Source organism: Toxotes jaculatrix, chromosome 14 (genome assembly GCF_017976425.1).
Source record: "Toxotes jaculatrix isolate fToxJac2 chromosome 14, fToxJac2.pri, whole genome shotgun sequence".
NCBI classification, from domain to species: Eukaryota; Metazoa; Chordata; class Actinopteri; family Toxotidae; genus Toxotes; species Toxotes jaculatrix.
The window spans coordinates 11,286,837-11,305,565 of record NC_054407.1 but is presented as its reverse complement, the minus strand read 5'-3'; the positions used below and the strand labels follow the sequence as shown (position 1 = coordinate 11,305,565).

The 18,729-nt window shown below is 40.7% G+C and overlaps 2 protein-coding genes across 4 annotated transcripts; one reads left to right on the top strand and one right to left on the bottom strand.

Moving 5' to 3' along the window:
* Window positions 1–2,208: 2,208 nt before the first annotated feature.
* Window positions 2,209–3,801, top strand: LOC121192605 (relaxin-3 receptor 1-like). The gene is made up of 3 exons (XM_041054346.1): window positions 2,209–2,415; window positions 2,666–3,109; window positions 3,199–3,801. The coding sequence occupies exons 1-3, from the start codon at window positions 2,209–2,211 to the stop codon at window positions 3,799–3,801; spliced, it is 1,254 nt and encodes a 417-aa protein (XP_040910280.1).
* On the bottom strand, window positions 2,316–18,720 carry sirt6 (sirtuin 6). 3 transcript variants are annotated; one of them, XM_041054348.1, is made up of 9 exons: window positions 18,565–18,720; window positions 17,672–17,799; window positions 14,975–15,157; window positions 13,816–13,875; window positions 12,572–12,667; window positions 12,405–12,485; window positions 11,544–11,667; window positions 11,263–11,442; window positions 2,316–2,388 (listed from the first exon to the last, which is right to left on the bottom strand). In XM_041054348.1, exons 1-9 carry the CDS (start codon window positions 18,628–18,630, stop codon window positions 2,341–2,343), a joined length of 966 nt encoding a protein of 321 aa, XP_040910282.1. In that variant the 5' UTR covers window positions 18,631–18,720; the 3' UTR covers window positions 2,316–2,340. The 3 variants fall into 3 exon arrangements, 2 of the variants coding, with proteins under 2 accessions (XP_040910282.1, XP_040910281.1); XR_005895219.1 differs by lacking the exon at window positions 2,316–2,388 and adding an exon at window positions 4,129–5,389 and having other exon boundaries at window positions 5,425–11,442; XM_041054347.1 differs by lacking the exon at window positions 2,316–2,388 and having other exon boundaries at window positions 4,129–11,442.
* Between the last annotated feature and the right edge of the window lie 9 nt (window positions 18,721–18,729).

Sequence of the window (18,729 nt, the reverse complement as noted above, 5' to 3'; positions counted from 1 at the left end):
AATTCAAATTACTTTGTCTCTGAGATGCTCTCTCTCCACCAAAGAATGACAAAGAGGGAGATCACTGAACGTCTTCGGTCAGCCAAGAATCTGTCTATGAGGCTTTCAAAGCTCACGGTCAAGAGATTCTGATTAGGAGTGACTGTAATAAAACACAGAAGCTATTATCAGAAGAGGTGCAGTTCATTCAAGGCCTCTCTCATTAATAATAATCTCTAACATAATTTTCTTTAAAATCATAAAAACAAAATCTGAGTACTGTATTTTCACCTTGACCTGTTAAAATATTCACTTTCTACCATGAAACAAAGATTAGCTTCAGCTTTGTTTTCACGCACCCATGCTTTTTCTGGACTATTTACAAAAGCAGGTGAAAAAAAGAGGCACTCTGTGTCAGTGCCTCACTACCCCTTTGTTTTTCATGTGACAAACAAACTGATGAAATTGAAATTAGACATCTTTAAACATCTTGGAAAACTTCAGCAGAATGCAAATGATTAGCTGTGCAGAGAGTTTCAAGGTCAGACTCCAACCGTGTTTGCATTTCCATCCATTTCAATATTTGGTAAAAGGAAAAAAAGGGGAACTGTGAACAAATTGGCGTTGTTTTAGTTTGAAGTTGTTCTTGACAATTTATGAAATTAGAAAGGGGACAGGGGGTGGGGATGAGATTAAATTGCTTCCAACTGTCTTGACTGGACTTCAAATCAAGTCCTGATACAGCATTTTAGAAGGGATGATCCCTTATTTAATGTCCTGTGGAGCAAACCGGTGAGCTGCTGCATTTTGCTCAGAGAGATGTCAGGCGCTCTGCTGCTCGACAAATTCTGTAGTAAATCCCCAAATGCAGGTAAAAGATTTGAGCAAACTGGTTTATAAGTTACAGGCTGTCCAAGCAAGTCCAGTCTAGGCCGGTCGAAGCTTTAGAAAATGACAGAATTTCACCTTTGCTAACACGCATCTCCCTGTTCTCTTCTCTCTAATGCATACACAGCTGGCCACAGTGATGCATTATGTGAATACCAACAGTGACCTATAAGAAATGGAAATCAAACACACACACATATCTCTTGCTCTCCCTTCTCTGGCTCCCTCACAAAGACTGAAAGCTGTTTGAAATCTAATTTATCATTCTTCTGATGTGCATTTCAGATGCACATTAACAAACCCTCACAGGCTAAAGAAACCCTTCTGGAAATACCATCCTGTATAATTTACCTTCACATCATGTGCAAGATTTTTTAAAGGTGAGGTTTGGACTTAACATCTGAGACTGTAATTAGCTGGCTCCATCAAAAAGAGAAGAAAAAAATTACAAACAATGAAAAAATTAAATGCAAGGTTATAATATACAAATACTGTGGAAGTAAGATGGGAAAAGATGGACTAACAGTTTTAATTTAAAGACAGCTGAAACACAATCTGTGATCAGTGATTAAAAGAGGCCTATGAACCATCAATATAAGAGAACCCCCCGCCCCCCCAAAAAAACTCAAAACTTCAAAACAAACTTCAAAGAAAAGACTGAATATTCTGCAGAATTGTTTTTAGCCCACCATTCAACAAAGCATAGGCCTTTCCCTGTTTGTTTACTCATGAATGATCAGGTGCAGCGCACAAAGAACATAAAAATACATCTGATTTTATCTTTTAATGGAAACTGAAAAGATAAATGGCTGCTTCATTTGACTTTTAAAGCTGTACTGTAGTTTGTGGGGCTTCATTCCTTCCCCGCATCTGCTGCAATAATCATAAAAGCGTAGTAGTGTTGCATATGGAAGCTGGACATGTGCGCCACCGAGCGGTGGAGGAGTATATACTCGGTGAGTATAAAAGCCTCTCTGGATGCTGTCAGCATCACAGAGAGAAACGGCAGCTGCATCAAGTCAGTTATCAGGCTCCAAAGTAGACCGGCACAAATCAGCTCTTATATGTAATACTTTCATCCCCCCTGTACCCAGCTTGGAAAAAATTAAAAAATAAAATGCGAGCAGATACACTTTTAGAAATCACTCGGATAAATGATCCAACTCTGATCTCCTGCTGAGACTTTGAGCTCTAAATGCAGGACGAGGACGATGGGGATTTTTGCATCCACGCCCGCGCAGCAACACTCTGGAAGTTAACCTGAAAGAAGAGGGGAACCTGAGGAACTTGCTTTAAGAAGTAACTCACATTTTGTTGTTGTTGTTGTTTCTCTGCGGCATCATGCAGAGCAACAGCAGCGCCTCCGGACCCCTGACCGCCCTGAGCGTGTGCGGGGGAGAAGAGGATGAGCGCGAAATCTCCAAACTGGTCAGCCACACAGCAGCAGCCTCCAACATGGCAGCTTTTAACCTTTCACTGAACTGCTGGCTCCACATCCTCTCCAAGGAGTCCTCGCTGGACCTGCACGGAGACAGCGCCAACCTGGCAGTAGGTTTATTTAAAGATTTTCACCTTTAAGCATTGTTAAAGTGAAGAAATGTGTCTGTAAATAAAGTCATATTTGCATGAAACTCCTCAACACGCACAGGGAGAAAGTGCTTTGAGATGTATTGAGATGCATTGTTGTATTTTGACTTTAATTTCCTTGTGTGCACTTTTGTGACCATTTAGCAGATCCAAGATGGATCTTGTTTACCAAGAAACACTAAATGAATATGTTGTTGAATGTGTCTGACAGGTGCGAGTTCTCATTGCCCTGGTCTACTTGGTGGTGTGTGTCCTGGGTCTTGTGGGTAACTTCCTGGCACTCTTCCTGCTCCACTCCCGCCGCCGGGGCCACACCCACTCTTCCATTGACTGCTTTGTGATGAGCCTGGCGCTGACAGACCTCCAGTTCGTCCTGACCTTGCCCTTCTGGGCCGTGGACACGGTGCTGGACTTCCGCTGGCCCTTTGGCCAGGTCATGTGTAAGATCGTGAGTTCGGTCACCACCCTCAACATGTACGCCAGCGTCTTCTTCCTCACCGCCATGAGCGTGACCCGCTACCGCTCCCTGGTTACCTCCCTGAAGATGGACAGCCCTAGGATCGGCACTGCTCGAGCCAAGTGGGCCAGTTTAGCCATTTGGGTGGTGTCATTGGTGGCTACGCTACCTCATGCGTTCTACTCCACCACAGTCCAGGTTAGTTGAACTGATGCCTGATTTGATTTGCTCACAGTACACGTTCTGTTGTGGGTGAGCAGCATCAGATACATCTGTTTTGTTCACAGGTATCTGCTGATGATGAGCTATGCTTGGTGCGGTTCTCTGACTCCGACTCAGGCCACTGGGATCCCCAAGTCCTGCTTGGACTCTATCAAACACAGAAAGTTCTCTTGGGATTTGTCGTTCCCTTGGTCATCATCAGCGTGTGCTACCTCCTCCTCCTGAGGTTCATCCTGAGCCGGCGCGTCGTAGGCAGCGCAGTCAGTGGGGGTGTCACAGAGTGTGAGAGGGGACGCCACCGCCGCCGGTCCAAAGTCACTCGCTCCGTCACCATCGTAGTTCTGTCCTTTTTCATCTGCTGGCTGCCCAACCAGGCTCTCACCCTGTGGGGGGTGTTGATCAAATTTGACATGGTGCCATTTAGTAAAGCCTTCTACAACGCCCAGGCCTATGCTTTCCCCCTGACTGTGTGTCTGGCTCACGCAAACAGCTGCCTCAACCCAGTGCTCTACTGCCTGATCCGACAGGAGTACAGAGCTGGACTGAAGGAGCTTCTGCTGAGAGTGTCTCACTCAGTCCAAAATGTCCTTACACTGGCTCTGAGAGGGAGGCGAGTGGAGGTAGCACCATCCAGTCTGGTTATGATACACAAAGACATCAATGTGTGATTTACTCTGCTAGAGGAAAAGTTTGACATTTTGGGAAATGTTCTTCATCTACCTTTTATCTGCTGAGATTCAGATGAGAGGATTGATACCACTCTCACGTCTGTATGCTAAGTATGATGCTACAACCAGCAGCCAGATAGCTTAGCTTAGACTGGAAAACAGTGAGCCTGGCTCTGTCCATACTTCATAAAACCTCTAAAACCCACTAAGTAACCATCAATAGGAATTTGTAGTTTATGGAAGATGCAAAGGGGAACTGATAAAAAAAAAAAAATTACACAAACTTTTAACCAATGGCATTATCCCAAAAATGTGTTGCATGACTTCCCCTCAAACCAAGAAAATCAAAGGGTATTTAATGTTTCTTCAAGGAAGTGAAAGAGACAAGAGCACGTTCAGTCACGTACATGAGCAGCACCACGGTAAGTTCAATTTAAGAAATAAAATCCATGAAAATCCTTTACAAAAAATATAATATTAGTACTTAGCCCAGACAGTTTTTTAAACACATTCAGTCATTGCATTTAAAGATTTCTACAAAAAAAAACAAACAAAAAAAACATCAAAAACGCCACATCATGTTGACAAAGTCCTATTAAGGGACAGAAATTTCCATAATGACTCCATCTATTCTTCTATTGTTGTGATATAGAAGATTGGACAATTTACACATATAAGAGGTAGCTGTAAGAGGGGAAGTATGAAGAGCATCAGGAGGACAGCACCAGTGGCCTTACCACATTGAAAAACAAGGCTGGTGAAAAATGACAACTACACTGGTCAAACAAGTGAAATGTAGTAAATCTGATTTCTTCTATGTTCATTAATTAATATTTTTTTCACTGGGAAATCCTGAAGAAAAATGTATACCCTAATGGGATGGGTCACTCATAAATACCTGCAACTCCTCCAATAAAAAGGTCATTTTGGAAGAGTGAGCACAGGAAATATATTCTAGGCCTAAATACACTTAAAAATAAAGTTTTTTTTTTCAATTAATATCTGTAATAAGTTCCATAGAGGGTTAACAATGCTGTATCTGGTGTGTTTAATCTGTACAAAAACCAAAGTGTAAAAACAGCCTCTTACTGTTTTGCAGAGGGTTATGTGTCAGACTGTTTCTGGCTTGTGACGTGTTACTTCCTGGTGTCATTGATTTTTGTACAGATTAAACAAACAAGTGTTAATTACGGAGCTTCAGAGGTGGTGTTAGATTTTCCCCCGTTTCCAGTCTTTGTGCAAAGCTAAGCTAACAGACCGCTGGCTGTAGTTTCATGTTTAACATATAGAAATGAGAATTGTATCAATTGCATCATTTCACACTCAGCCAGAAAACTAGTGAGCATATTTCCCAAGATGTCAAACTTTTCCTCAATACAAAAGGGAATGCTCCTTTACGAATCAACTGTGTGTGCCATATTTTCTTTGGTGCCATTTTTTAACCACATTTCTGCCTGACACTGTCATCCTTATGTGTATATCCTCACATATACACACTTCAGTACACACAGCTGTTGCAGACACACCTGAACAACTGTGTTTTAGCTTTCATCATGGACCTTCATGGAAAACTCGCCAAAACATGCCACTTTGGAAGTAATCTTCCTGGCAATTTACAGGTACATTCTTGAAAATGATCAAAAGCCTCCAGTCAGTGGGCTTCGAGTTACATGGTGAGTCCATTTTTCTTTTTCCACACAAGCAAACAAGACACATTGTGATGTCTAAATACTTTGACCTGTAAAATTGTTTTTGTACTTTGCATCTCAAACACCTACACATGCAAACATGAGGACTGTAAGATTGTAACGTTTCCATTAGGATTGAAGTGTTTAGTATTTGTTTGTGTTATTATTGCTAACTTAGTCAGGACATCAAAATCTGACACACTGTACTCATCATATGCAGTAAAACGTAACTCAAGGGTAATTGTCTTTCAGTGTAGGCAGTGTTTGACGTTAGCATGGAACTGTCGGCCATTTTCATGTCTCCCTGTGTCTGCCTTGCTGTACCAATGTGAATTGTTTTGTGAATGCACGCATGTTCTGTGACATTAAATAAAAACAGGAGGACAAAAGAGTTTAGTGACATCTCAGGGAAGTTAATCTCTCCAGCCGTCACAAAAGCCGCAAAAGCGCGAAGGCGAGGAAAATGAGTCAGCTGCACAAAAGCTGCTCCATGGTTTTGCCCTTTTGCAACCTTTAAAGTCTGTACATGGTTAACCATCTTCAGCTGCCCACAGATAAGGGCTGATGTGCACATAACACACGCATTCTTGTTTTACTCCATTCGTGGGGACCTGTCATTGACACAATGCAGTCCTTGGTCCCTTACCCCTAACTTTAACTGTCACAACTAAATGCCTAACCTTACCCTTACCCGAACCTAAACCTAATTCTAACCCTAAAACCAAGTCTTAACCCACAAACAGCCATTTAAACTTGTGGGGTCCATCATTTTGGTCCCCGCAAAGCTGTCAGACCCTGCAAGTACAGTGGGTTCCCACAAATACAGTAAAATACTCCCACACAAAGACTTTATTTGTTATCAAATAAAGTCTTCTATCTTATGATTTAATATGTTCCTTTAGATGAACTCACTTCATGACTTGACTGTCCTCATCCAGCTCAAAACAACGGGCAGAGCAGCAACAGAACATCCGCTCACATCCGGATGGCATTTTCCATTTCACAAAAAACAAGAAACGTCTGACAGGTACAAACGTTGCAGGCTTATGCAAGCCCAGCTACTCATCTTCAAGTACAGGGAGCAAGCTCACAGAAAACCACTTGAGGAAATGCATAGGTGGGTGCCATCGCCTCATGTATGGATCACTGCTTTAAAGAAGTCAAAGGCTCAAAATGTTTGTCTCCCAAGAGGAGACAGTCAAAGATAACACGTATGAATGATACATAAAAAGGCACAGAAATGGGTCAGTTGATCACACTTGCAGGTGATATGCCAAACATGCAGTATAGTCATGACACATCTTTACATCTCAGCAAGTAAAACGTGTTAAAAAAAAAACAGCATGGATGCTACCCCTAAAGAAAAGTCGAATTTTAAGTACAAGACAGCAGCTATTTATATGTACAAAGATTTGATTTTAGAGGATCTGTGGACAATAAAAACTCCATTACAGTGTTCTAAAAGATGTGATCAGTAACATAATTTGTTTGACAAAATACTCTTGACTTAAAGGCCATGATATGCGATTGAAAGCTCCACTGATGGTCAATTTTAACTCGGCTTATTGGCTTTTTCTGGTGCTTTCAGCCACATTTCACAATTTTCATCATGAGGACCATGAGTTGCAGTTGAAGTTAAAAGTTCATTCTCTTCTCACAGTCCTCAGTATGAAGAACAGGAGCTGTGGCTGAAAGCTTTGAACACTGAGTGCTTTTTAATGATTTTCTTCATGTGGAAATTTCAGCCACTTTGTACAGTCTTCAATATGAAGAGCTTTCAGCTGCATCTCACAGTTTTCTTCACAAAGGCCACGAATTGCAGTCGAACTGATGAGCGCTCTTGTTGAAAGCTCAACTGCTTCTTATGGTCTTTGACTTAAAGAGCTTTTAAGCACATCTCAAGAGGCTGAAAGTTCAAGAGCATCTAATGGTCCCTCTTAACTAAAGATCAACTTACTAGCTTTTTCTGGAACTTTGAACCTCATTTCAGAGCCATCATCATGACGCCTGTGTATCACAGCTTAAACTCTGGTTGAAAGCTCATGGTCTTCATCATAAACTGCACCAATCTCATTCGGATATTCCCCATCATGACGTGCTTTCACACCTCTGTTGGTCTTCTTCATCACCACTAAATTCTGAGGAAGAAACCCAAGGACATGACCTTGGTGTCCTCACTGGTAGCTACAGCCCTGCTCATACAGTAACAAATATTCACACCCAGAAGCTGCCCAGTACAACCAATCTGATCTAACTGAGCTCAACTGCTCAAGAGCACCCCAGCTGTGGAAATCACGTGGTGAGCATCTCTCTTTTTTTCCTCACACAAATTTACCCTGCTGGTCCCCGTCCACTTCTCTAACGTTATGTTATCACCCATAACTTGACAATCGAAACCCTTCTTTCTCCTTATTTTTAGTCTTTAATCATTTGTTTAGACGAGATAAGAGTAATCAGAGTTCTGATCTCTGAGTAATAAAAATGGGTAAATTAAACGAACTGACCTATGATATTGGCAGCAATATAATGTAAATGTTTCAAGCATTTGTGCTGCGCTAAAGTGCACTCCGTGCTGCAGCACAAGCTGGAAGAACAAAATCACATCTCTCTCTCTGGAGAATACTTTGCGTCAAGAACTGTGGTGATGAATCTGAATGCAGTTGTTAGTGCCGTTTTCAGAGCTTGTGACATACAGGACTCACACACTCAGTGAGATTACAATTAAAATCCAAGTGTCTTAAAGGACATAGACAATGTCATGCTTCTTTGATCAAGAAGGTCAAAGAACATCTAAAATTTTGGGGGTTTATTTTTAAAGTGATTATCATTAGACTTGTTCCCACATGAGGATGAAAAGGTTCATCCCGCCATTAGTGACTGCTGCCAATTGTAATATATTATCAACCATAATAAAGAGGAAGCTTAGGACAAAATGTGCTCCACTTAGCAGTAACAGTTCAATTTAGGGTCTTTTTGAACATTTTACTGACATGACATTTACAAGTAAATTGCAGGTCATTTTTCATCTTTTTGCTTTTGGAATACAAAGTTTCCAGAATTTGCGTTATGAACATAAGAGCTCAGGCTCGCAAAAAATTCTAACTTTCTGAGCTTTTGGCTATAGTCTTTCCAATTTCACAGAAGTTCATTCAGTTTGACGTAAGGGCCAAATATAACTCTATGAATCTGCTGCTGCCTCCATCTGAAGGAGACTCATCTAATTTCTTGTGAGTTTGGACTTCGAGCGATGGTTTTCAGGTTTACTGGACTCACCGAAAAGGACATGGCACAATTTTAAGGAAAATTATGGGTCCAAGTCTGTACATGCTATACAAAATAACACTGTTTTTAGGTTTAAAAAATATTTTTAAAGTGAGACGTGGATTCCACTTGAAGTATCTCTCCCATCACATTGTATTCATGTTCTTTCTTCAGCATCTTCCCCTATCCGCTCTCCACCTTCATCAAATTTGCAGCACCAAGCCTCTCACAGTGATTACAACTTCAGCTTTCCTCCTCAGAGACTTGCTCAGGCTCTCTCCTGTTGAATGGGGAGCATCTGTAAACAGACTGTAAACAGCCATATTCACGTCACTTTAATGAGATTGAAGGACTCCCCAGTGCTTCCTGATTCAGTGAAGGATTTCTGTTGTTAGTGCTGTTTCCATTTCCTCTGAGCAAATTCTACTTCAGGCTTATAAAACTCCAAACTAGTACACTTTGATTCATTGTAGGCCGTCACAAGCCAAGGTCAAGAATCACTGGCCAAACTTATTGAATATTTTAAAGATAAGTTATACACGTTACATATACCATTATATCACCCATCACTTGCTACAGCCCTAATAAATACTGAAAAAAAGAAGCTGAGTACTTTCTAAGGGCAAAGTGGGAACACTTAGGTCATTAGCACTATAGTGTAGAGACAACTGGGACAAAGTTGATATACAGATAGAGACTGTAAGAACAGTAATGAGGACTATATAATGACCCATTCATGGAGCAGGCAATGTGACTATTTCTATGTGTTTGAGTTGCAGCTGTTGCGTTTTCTGGCTGTTACATCTGTTGCTTAAATGTCTGGAAGGGCTAAGTGCCTTAATAGGCTGAAGCTCATTCAACATCAGACATGCAGCAACGTCTTCGCTGCAGTAATGATCGCCTTATACAAACACCTGTGGCCCAATGTATAGCCGTACCATCTGAAATGAATGTTTAAGTTTAAAAATAAAAACAACAAAAACTAAGCTGCAATGAAGGTGGAGGATTTTGTGTTTTTTTTTCTAGCATTTGAGTTGAAGGGAACAACAGAAGGAGCTCTTCTCTTCCCATTGACCTTATTAAGAGAAGGCATGTTTGATTACCAACTTCATTCACTATCCAGTGATGCATAATGAATTTTTTCTGTACACGCTGTCAGAGTGTACAGATTTTGACCTCAGAGATATTAATGAAGCGTTGTGGCACAGAATCCATTATCTCAGATAAACAAAGAATGCGCTTTCTCCATTTCCATCACATTTGCAGCTGGGTCACTACTGACTGATAGTATACAAGATAAATACAGCAAATCTACTCAGGAGGTTCTACCAGGAACTTATTTTTAATGCCACAACATATGTCTATATAAAAAAAAACAGTAAAATGGCTTTCTCTGTCAAAGTACAATGCTTTTTTTCCTGAGGTAAAAACATTTTCCTATGAATATACAGCATGATTATGGTCCATTTACAGCCAAATCAGCAGCAGGTGGTGGAATTAAACATCTCACCAGAGGAAGAGAATTTTTTTGTTCAATGACAGAAGCAGTTTGATGATTTTGGAGGAAAATTTGCAATTATAATGGTTGGGAATAAAAAAAAAAAAAAAATCTGTGAACTGAAATGTTTTAACATAATGACGCCCAAGAGAACTGTTTGTTTAGGTAACACACTTTAAAAATAAAAATCAGTTTTAACCTAAAATTTCCCCAGCTGTGTTCAGCCACATTTGTCAGGCAGGCTCGGGAGATGCTCACATGATCTCCTCGGATGAAGTATTGAACCAATGTGTCTTTAAAGGCAGAAACTGTAGGGATGAGATCTGGAGCACATTGTTATAAATAAAGCTTTTAATAAGATGCAGAAGCCCTACAGACCTTGTTAAAAACTTTATTTATAACCATGTGTTCCAGATCTCATCGCATTGTCCTGAAGTGAGGTTGGATAATGCTTGTTCTTACTATAGCAGGAAGAACATTTACTTCTCAGGCTGTGTATTGGTAAATGTACTTTTAGACAAGTTTTTAAAAACCAGAATTACAAAAATATTCCCAATCAAATCCAAATCCAAAATCCAATCCTCCTAATGTGAATCGGTCCATTTGTGAGGCTTCAGATGCGTAGTCACTTTCATGTTGCTGTTCATTATGGCTGTAAGAATAAGTGTAAGAAACCTGGGATCGACCAAAAAAAAAAAAAAAAAAAACACTACAGTACTACAGAAGTCTTTGCTCCAGAGAGAGTTAGATGAGAAGAAACTCCATCTTCTGTGAAACTGATCAAACTGAGTACCCTCAGTTATAAAGTTTGATTCTGGACGGGTTTGTGTTGTTAGGTTATTGCGAGAAAAAAAGAAAGAAAAACAAAACCTGAGGCTATTTCTCTTCATTTATCGCCCCTGGAGAGTCTGCTCTCTCTCTCTTTACTGAAACTGCCTCCTCCTTAATGCTCCCATCGTTCGTTAGCTGCTTCGCTTCTCTTTTCCTCTCCTCCTTAATGGGGTCTTTTTTTACCTTCTCCTTTTCAGTAACTGCATGTGGTGGTTTGACATCGGTGGTGGACTCAGACGTGACTGTGGAGCTCTCGCAGATAGTCGGCCCCTCCCACTTCGGGATGTCCAATCCCAGCAGCTCCATCAGCTGTTTCATTACCTCGTCCACATAACCATGGATACGCAGGTACGAGTGCTTGTCCTACAAGACAGAAAATTACAAGCGTGAAATGAAATTTCATCTGCCGTTCCATGCTTGCTTAAATATGCATGCGGTGGTGGTGGTGCACGAATGAGACTCACATGCTTGGTAGGTTGCAGGTTGACAATGGCCACTTTGCCTCCTTTGCGCTTGGTGAGGAGTGGGAGGTCGCCACTGGGTTTGATCTGCATGGACGTGCCGAGAGTCAGTGCCAGGTCTGCTCGTCTGGGTGCCGACAGTAGAGAAAGACAAGTGCGACTGCTTGTTACAATTTTCTTATTTGCCCATTATTCCGATTAATTTATTGTAATGCGACAAGGGGTTAGCATGTGACATGTTACTACATGTCAGGGTTACAGTGGTTACAGAGGTTTGACTGCTTGTGTTTTCTACTACAGTCCTGCTCTTTCTGTAGAAAAAAAACAAACAAACTAGTAACACATTATTCTTGAAAGAAACATCAATGTAAAACAACATAACTGACAATACAATGTTTTAGTTCTGGTGTTTCAGCAGTGGTTCAGTGGCCATGGCTCCAAACATCAAGATGAAACACATCAAACAAACAATGAAAGCTTTTTGTGACTAAATGATTGAATGGATATACTGACGCACGGACACACCAGAGGCAAATGGAAACAGTAAAGCAGACCGCCCTGCATACATAAAACCTAAAAGGTTTTCAAATAAGGGCTTATTTGCATGTCAAAGTAATTACAGCAAAGCTACACAGAGCTCCAAAGGAAATATATTATTACAACACATTACTTCATATTTACATAACAATTCCCTTCATATTTTTAGTTCACCGGACACGTTTAAACAACAACTTAAGCTATTTAGAGTGAAATGAAACAGGGATGTCAAAGGAAGTTGGGAGTAAATTGAAAACAAAATGGCCTATAATTTCATGCAAAAAGGAAACAGTTCAGCACAGACTGCTGCAATTCCATCTGTCTCACCTGCTGGCATCATCTGCTTTGTTCAGGTCTCTGTCAGGAAGAGAATCCTCCCAGTCCAGTATGGTGCTGATAAGCTTCCCTCTGTTGTAGAAATGAATGCACAAATACACTAAGAAATCGCTGATGGTAAAGTGGAATTTCAAAACGCACGGGTCCATACGCGTTACCTGCAGGCTCTGAGTCCTCTGGAGCGAACCACTTCACAGTAGCGTCCTGTCGGTTTCAGCCCCATCACACCGATCACCTTTTCTCTCACATACTGCCTGTAAAAACCACAAATCCCCCAGTTTAACCAGAGAAGTTTTACTTTATTATAGACAAGAAAACAAACCTGCTCACAAGCAGCCAAGACCAATTTATACACAAAAATGTGAAAATATGGACACAGTGGCCGTTTTATTAGATAAACCATAAAACTTTACCTCCAGACACAAGCTGATTTTTTAAAAACATGGACTCAAGCAGGTTCTGGAAATGCTCTTTAGGGATCTAAGGGATTCGGCAGCATTGTGCAGCTGCTGCAGTTGTTTGCACATACATTTCTTCTTGTAACCCTCCTGTTCTACTTTCTCCCAAAGGTAATCTACTGTGTTGAGATCTGAAGACTGTGCAGGTCACTGGAATAAAATGAAGTCACTGTCATGTTCCGGGAATCATTTTGAGGTAATAAGCGCCCTGTGAAAAGGTGAATTATCCTGCTGGAAGTTTCCATTTGAAAAAGAGCAGAGAGTGGTGCAGCTGCTTGACGATAAATAGTATTAGGGTGCTTCACGTGTGCAGAGAAAACACTTGGCATACAATTATACCACCAGCTTTTACCTTTGACACAAGGCAGGATGGATCATGAATGCATATTGTTGTTTAGCCCAAATTTTGACCCAGACTGTTGTGAAAGAAATCAAGAACAGAGACTCTGAGTTCAACAACTCTGTGTTCAGAAACACTCTTCTGCACATCTAAGCTGTTACCTGTATACTTGTGGCTTTCCTGTGATCTTTAACAAGTCTGGCCTTTCTCTTGTGATCTCAAAATTTTTTCAATCACAGAGGTGCCACTGAGTGAGCAATTTTTTTCCTCTCTCTCTTAAGATGTCACTCTCCGTAGATACCTGCAACATGTGAAAATCCCAGGAGAGTGCTGGTCTCTGAGATGCTAGAATCACCAAATCTGGCACCAACAACCAACACCAGATGCAAGAAAGCTGAGATACTGGTCATGCTAATGTTAGGTGAACAGTAACTGAACCTCTTGGTGTTTCTATTACCAAACAGATGTACCTAATAAAATGGCTCCAAAGAGAAATTCAGTGAAAGACAGCAGCTTGATAAGATAGGAATTATCAAAGAGTTTCGACATCAAAATGTAGGTGTTTGATTCGTGTGTGTGTGTGTGTGTGTCTGTGCACACATACCTGCCACACTTCTCACACTCCTCCACAAACATGTTTCCATGAAGCTCTGATAACATATCCCTAATAGAGCAAGAGGGAGAAAAGTCCACAAAGGCAAAAAGATCACAAAGATTATATTCACTCAGATCATTGTCTCCAAAGTTAAAGTTAATGTCAGGATTCTTCAACACAACTTTTTCTCAGCCCCTCTTTGTTACCCTGTGCTCTGATAAATATTCTGAGCACTCATATTCACTTCTGAGTTCCAGCTGGCAGCTGCATATACAAGTGCGAGCCAGTTTACTTTACCAGTATGTCTGCTGTCTCAATATTTCCTCCGAGAGCTATCACTTTACCGTCTGGACCAGTTAAAAAACACGGATGACGGATGGAGGGTAAAGGCAGAGCTAAGAAATGGCTTCCAGGGAAAGTCAGTCTTCCACGGCGCGTAAAAGCTGGATGTAAGCTCTAAATTGGATTCTTTGCCTTGGGTTAGTCCAAAATGATTCGAAAATCCAGAGTCAGACCAAACATTTTCCATTACACTGAGCATTATTTGATGTTGTTTGAACAGTGTTTAAAGAGCAACTCTTTTCTGCCGCTATTACGGCTCTTATCATGAAGCAGCAGCTTTACATTCGAAACAATGAGTCACAACCCTACATGTGACAAACCGGCGTGAAACAACGTGGTTATGTAAAATATTAGAAATGACAAAAAATAAGACAAACTCTCAAACAAAATTGTTTCTCGCCAATAAGGAATTTGCTGCATTCACTCTCATTTCACAGAAAGTGAATATTGGACTCGTTTTCATCAGGTGGCCACAAACACGACTCCAACTGAATGATAATGTTGCTTCATAACTGCTGGATGAAAACGTAATGACGTGATGATTTCACAGTTTTCTAGACCAAATAATCGATCAATTAATTGAAAAAACTATCCCCAGATTAATCAATTATGTAAATAATTGTTACAGAATTGTTTTCACAGCTTGTTCTTCTACCCATGTTGGAAAAAAACTACATTAAGAGCTATTAAATGATCTGTGTCTTATCTGAGAGATAATATATTGTTCCTTGTCTACTAAAAATTCAGATTTGAGTAAGCTACTGATTGTGTAAAATACTTGACGTGTGTATATAATGCTAGTGGACAGGAGACAGGGAAGAGTTACCTGGGGAAGCCTGATCGGACATGAAGGCCGTCCACATTCTGGCTGATGAGATACTTGAGGTATCCGGCCCTCTGCAGTCCCAGGAGGGCCATGTGAGTCAAGCTGGGCCGGGCATCTTCAAATGTGGTGTTAAAGTGAGGTGACTCACCCTTTTTTTCTAACGTCCACACCCCCTTTGGACCCCTGAAACAGAATATAGCGATGAACAGCCTGAGAGGAGTTATAAGGATTGGATCAGGATTGGACAGGTTATATTGCAGTGGGTGGACTGGAGGCACTGTGCGTCTACAACTGGTGTGTGGGTTTGTATTCATGGTTGAGTATTCACAATTTAATGGGAGGATTTCTGGTGCTTGATGCTGCAAGTCCATGCCCACTGAAAAAAAAAAACCCTCCACAGAGATTCTCCCACGGCTAAAATCTACCAAGAAAATATGAGAAATTATATTAAACAAAATTATCCTCACAAAAATTTCACACAAAACACCAACAATCAAATATGACAGAACTATTTCCAACACAATAGAGCTAACATTTTCAGACTGAAATATATTAAATCTATTGTTCAATCTTCTTGCTTCTTTAATTAACCAGTCAGTTTTGGGTGTCCGCATGAAGGATGAACGCAGCGCTGCTGTCAGTGCTGGTGCCGTCGAACACCCTGACAGCTGCCCGAGTAACTCTGAGGACACGCAACTTATCTTTATGCATCAAACAAGGTAACACATCCTGTAAATCCTCAAACGCAAGCACAACAATCTCGTCTCTCGCTTTCTGTGTGAGTTGGAGCGGCCTCATCTCTCGTTGCCAGTGTGATTCACTGCCTGCTCAGCCAAGACCAGCTCACAGACGAGCCAGCATTAACGGAGAGGCATGTACATCATTTATTAGACGCTTATCACCATGAGAAAGATGCTGTAGGACATGAAACTCATGGAGGAGCTGTAAGGCTGGTAAATTCACATTTTGGTGTCGTCAATAATATTAGCCTAGGGGGCTGGATTTCTTACACTCAGCAGGAGCATGTGTTCGTGTGTGTGTGTGTTTGTGGCAGCAGTGGGAATATAATTTGCACTAGTAGGCCTGATCTGTACATAGAGACCTTGGCTTTAATGATATTGCCATCCAAGGTCCACTGTACCTGACTGACAGGCAGATCAATCAAATATTAATTAGTGAAATCTCCACAGCTAATATCTCTACGCGTGTGTATCTGAATTCACACAGGCAAACATCTGTCATTCAAACCAGATGAAGCATGAAAAAAATGAATGAATTAATGACATGCTGAGGAAAATATCTTAAGCTCGCTATTTTATGTATCACAGCTCAGCTGTTAGGGGCAAATTTGTATTTGTACGGAAACAAAGGAAATTTGTGCACTGTAAGGGAATAAATTCAAGGAGTTGTAATGTATTTCAATGAGTGTTACTGTTTTACAAAGAGCTGGATCTGACAAAAAAAAAATAGGCAAGCAGTACCCTCACCTGCTCAAACAGTGGAACTACAAGACAAACCAGGAGTCTAAACCAAGCTGTCCTCGTGATATCTGAAGTGGTAATTGTCACAAAGTTACCAATTAATTGAGGTGCAATGTGAAATATGTAAAATAATAACAAATTCCAAAGTGATATAGTTCAAAGAATAAGAGGCCATCACCAAAGTTATTATGAGCCTCCTAACATTATTTTTATATACATTTTTTTTCTTTCATTATCCAATAGTAAGAGTATGAGCAAAATCACTCTAATGACAGATATGACCACTGAGGCGCAAAGAAGAGCTAGAAAAGCTGATTCGTGCTCAGGACAGGCAGACAGTAACTTTTAGAAATTCAAAACAGAGAAAAATAAAGATGTCCACTATGTTATTTACATGATCATAATCCACATTTCCAAGGATGCCAAAAATTCTGAAATGGCACAATGTAGTTTACGGCTGCAATGATCTCAATTTTCCTGCATCTGACCCGTCAGAAACAAAATTGCCCATTTAATCATATTGCCCTGCTGATTCACTAAAACCAAGACAAACACATCTGAGATTTTAGATTTATACAAAACTAAGAATTTAAATTGCATTTTTTGGGACATTAACATATGCTGCAAGGGTCACTCCTCTGTTCAATTTATTAACAACCTTTTTAATACAGAAAATGTTAAGGATTGAAGACTTCAACAAAAGGATGCCAATTTGTTTGAGGCCTCATAAAATGAAATACAGATACAGAAGAGTGAGGTTTTCTAATTTGTCATTCACAAAAACCTCTGACAGGTGTACAAGTCCAACTGGAACGTCTGTTCACCTTCACACAGCTCTTAATGTCTAAACCTCGGTCACTGTAAGAAGAGGATATGCTATGTCAGTTTTCTGTGCACCCTGTAGAGCCTTCAATGTGGTCTGACAATCACGCCAGGTGATGTGATTATCAGCCTGCCAAGAAAGGGATAACATCCAATAATGGCAAATTCAGAGGCTCATTAGTTCTTTTATCAAGCTGTGTCAAGTGGCAGCAGTGGCTCTGCGATGTGCTGAAACACGGTTACAAACAACTGAAGGATGGCAGCTGTTCATGTTCACAAATACTGTTCGTCTGCTATTGTTGTACCTGAAATCTTGTATATATATTTTCTTATATAGGATTTAATGTCAAAAGAAGTATATATATATATGTGTGTGTGTGTGTGTGCGCCTCACCTGAAATCTGGGATTCCTGCTGAGGTGCTGATTCCTGCTCCAGTGTGAACAACCAAGTACTGAGATTCTTTAATCAGCTGGGCCAGAGTCTCCACCTTCACCTTCAACTCCTCAGGACTATCAAACACCTGCCACAGAACAAAACACAGCAGGTGTTTGAAATAACTAAGAACTAAACTATATGCTTTCCTACAATGTTTAATCTACATTAGGGATGAGTTATATGGTTTCTGAAAGAGAGCAGTAATGCAATATTGCCAAAGCGAGAACAGACATCTGTACATTTTATACAGTTATACAACTACTGCATGTCTACAGTTTAGCCTGATACTGAGCTTTTTCATTTCCCTGAGGCTTTTTCTTCCAAGTAACTGGCTCATTTAAGTCTCATATCTGAGCAGTCAATTGAGTCTTTGTCCATCACCCGCAAAGTGAATATCTGTATTGCACTTCTCCCAATAAAAAGGACAACAGGAAACAAAATACAACTAATTTTCTATATCTTTGAGGTAGCACGTAGAACAAATCCCCATTTTTCTTCTGGCCTGACAAACCGTCCAGTTTCAAAACCAGTTGGTAAAATGCCAGATCTCACCTGAGCACACAGAGCTATTTGTTTGTTAGATATATCCATTACAACATGAAGAGCACCTTTCATGCTTGAACACTCTCTGCTGGTAGCTAATATAGCCGTACTTGTTCCTACGCAAAATCTGGAATCGAGACCCTTTAAAGGAGTATCCATACATCTTTCAAAAGGATTTAAATCTTCTCCCACATCCACATTCTAAATACCGAGCGAGAACTAGATATCTTCGGCTAACCTGCTAGCTAGGTCTGGCTGTTTAGAGAGCTAAGTAGCGAGACTCCTGCAACTACTTTTTTTTTTTTACCTCGGGAAGTCCGCAGACACCTTTGTCTGCGTACGGCGAGAGCCCGGCAGCATAATTAACAGACATTACTGTTGTAGGTATCGTGTCTTCACTGTTTTTGTTTTGAAAGCTGTTCCTTTATTTTCTGTGAAGCGGGCTGTGTTGACTCGCCGTTTGGCCAACGTC

What these genes read in the sequence shown, in the direction of transcription:
- LOC121192605 (XM_041054346.1), top strand. Translation starts at nt 2,209, where the DNA reads ATGCAGAGCAACAGCAGCGCCTCCGGACCCCTGACCGCCCTGAGCGTG. An exon ending in GAGACAGCGCCAACCTGGCA is followed by an intron (nt 2,416 to 2,665) that starts GTAGGTTTATTT and finishes TGTGTCTGACAG; the next exon opens with GTGCGAGTTCTCATTGCCCT. An exon ending in TCTACTCCACCACAGTCCAG is followed by an intron (nt 3,110 to 3,198) that starts GTTAGTTGAACT and finishes TTTTGTTCACAG; the next exon opens with GTATCTGCTGATGATGAGCT.
- sirt6 (XM_041054347.1), bottom strand. Translation starts at nt 18,630, where the DNA reads ATGTCTGTTAATTATGCTGCCGGGCTCTCGCCGTACGCAGACAAAGGT. An exon ending in GTCCGATCAGGCTTCCCCAG is followed by an intron (nt 13,876 to 14,974) that starts GTAACTCTTCCC and finishes TTGCTCTATTAG; the next exon opens with GGATATGTTATCAGAGCTTC. An exon ending in AGAGGACTCAGAGCCTGCAG is followed by an intron (nt 12,486 to 12,571) that starts GTAACGCGTATG and finishes TTTCTACAACAG; the next exon opens with AGGGAAGCTTATCAGCACCA.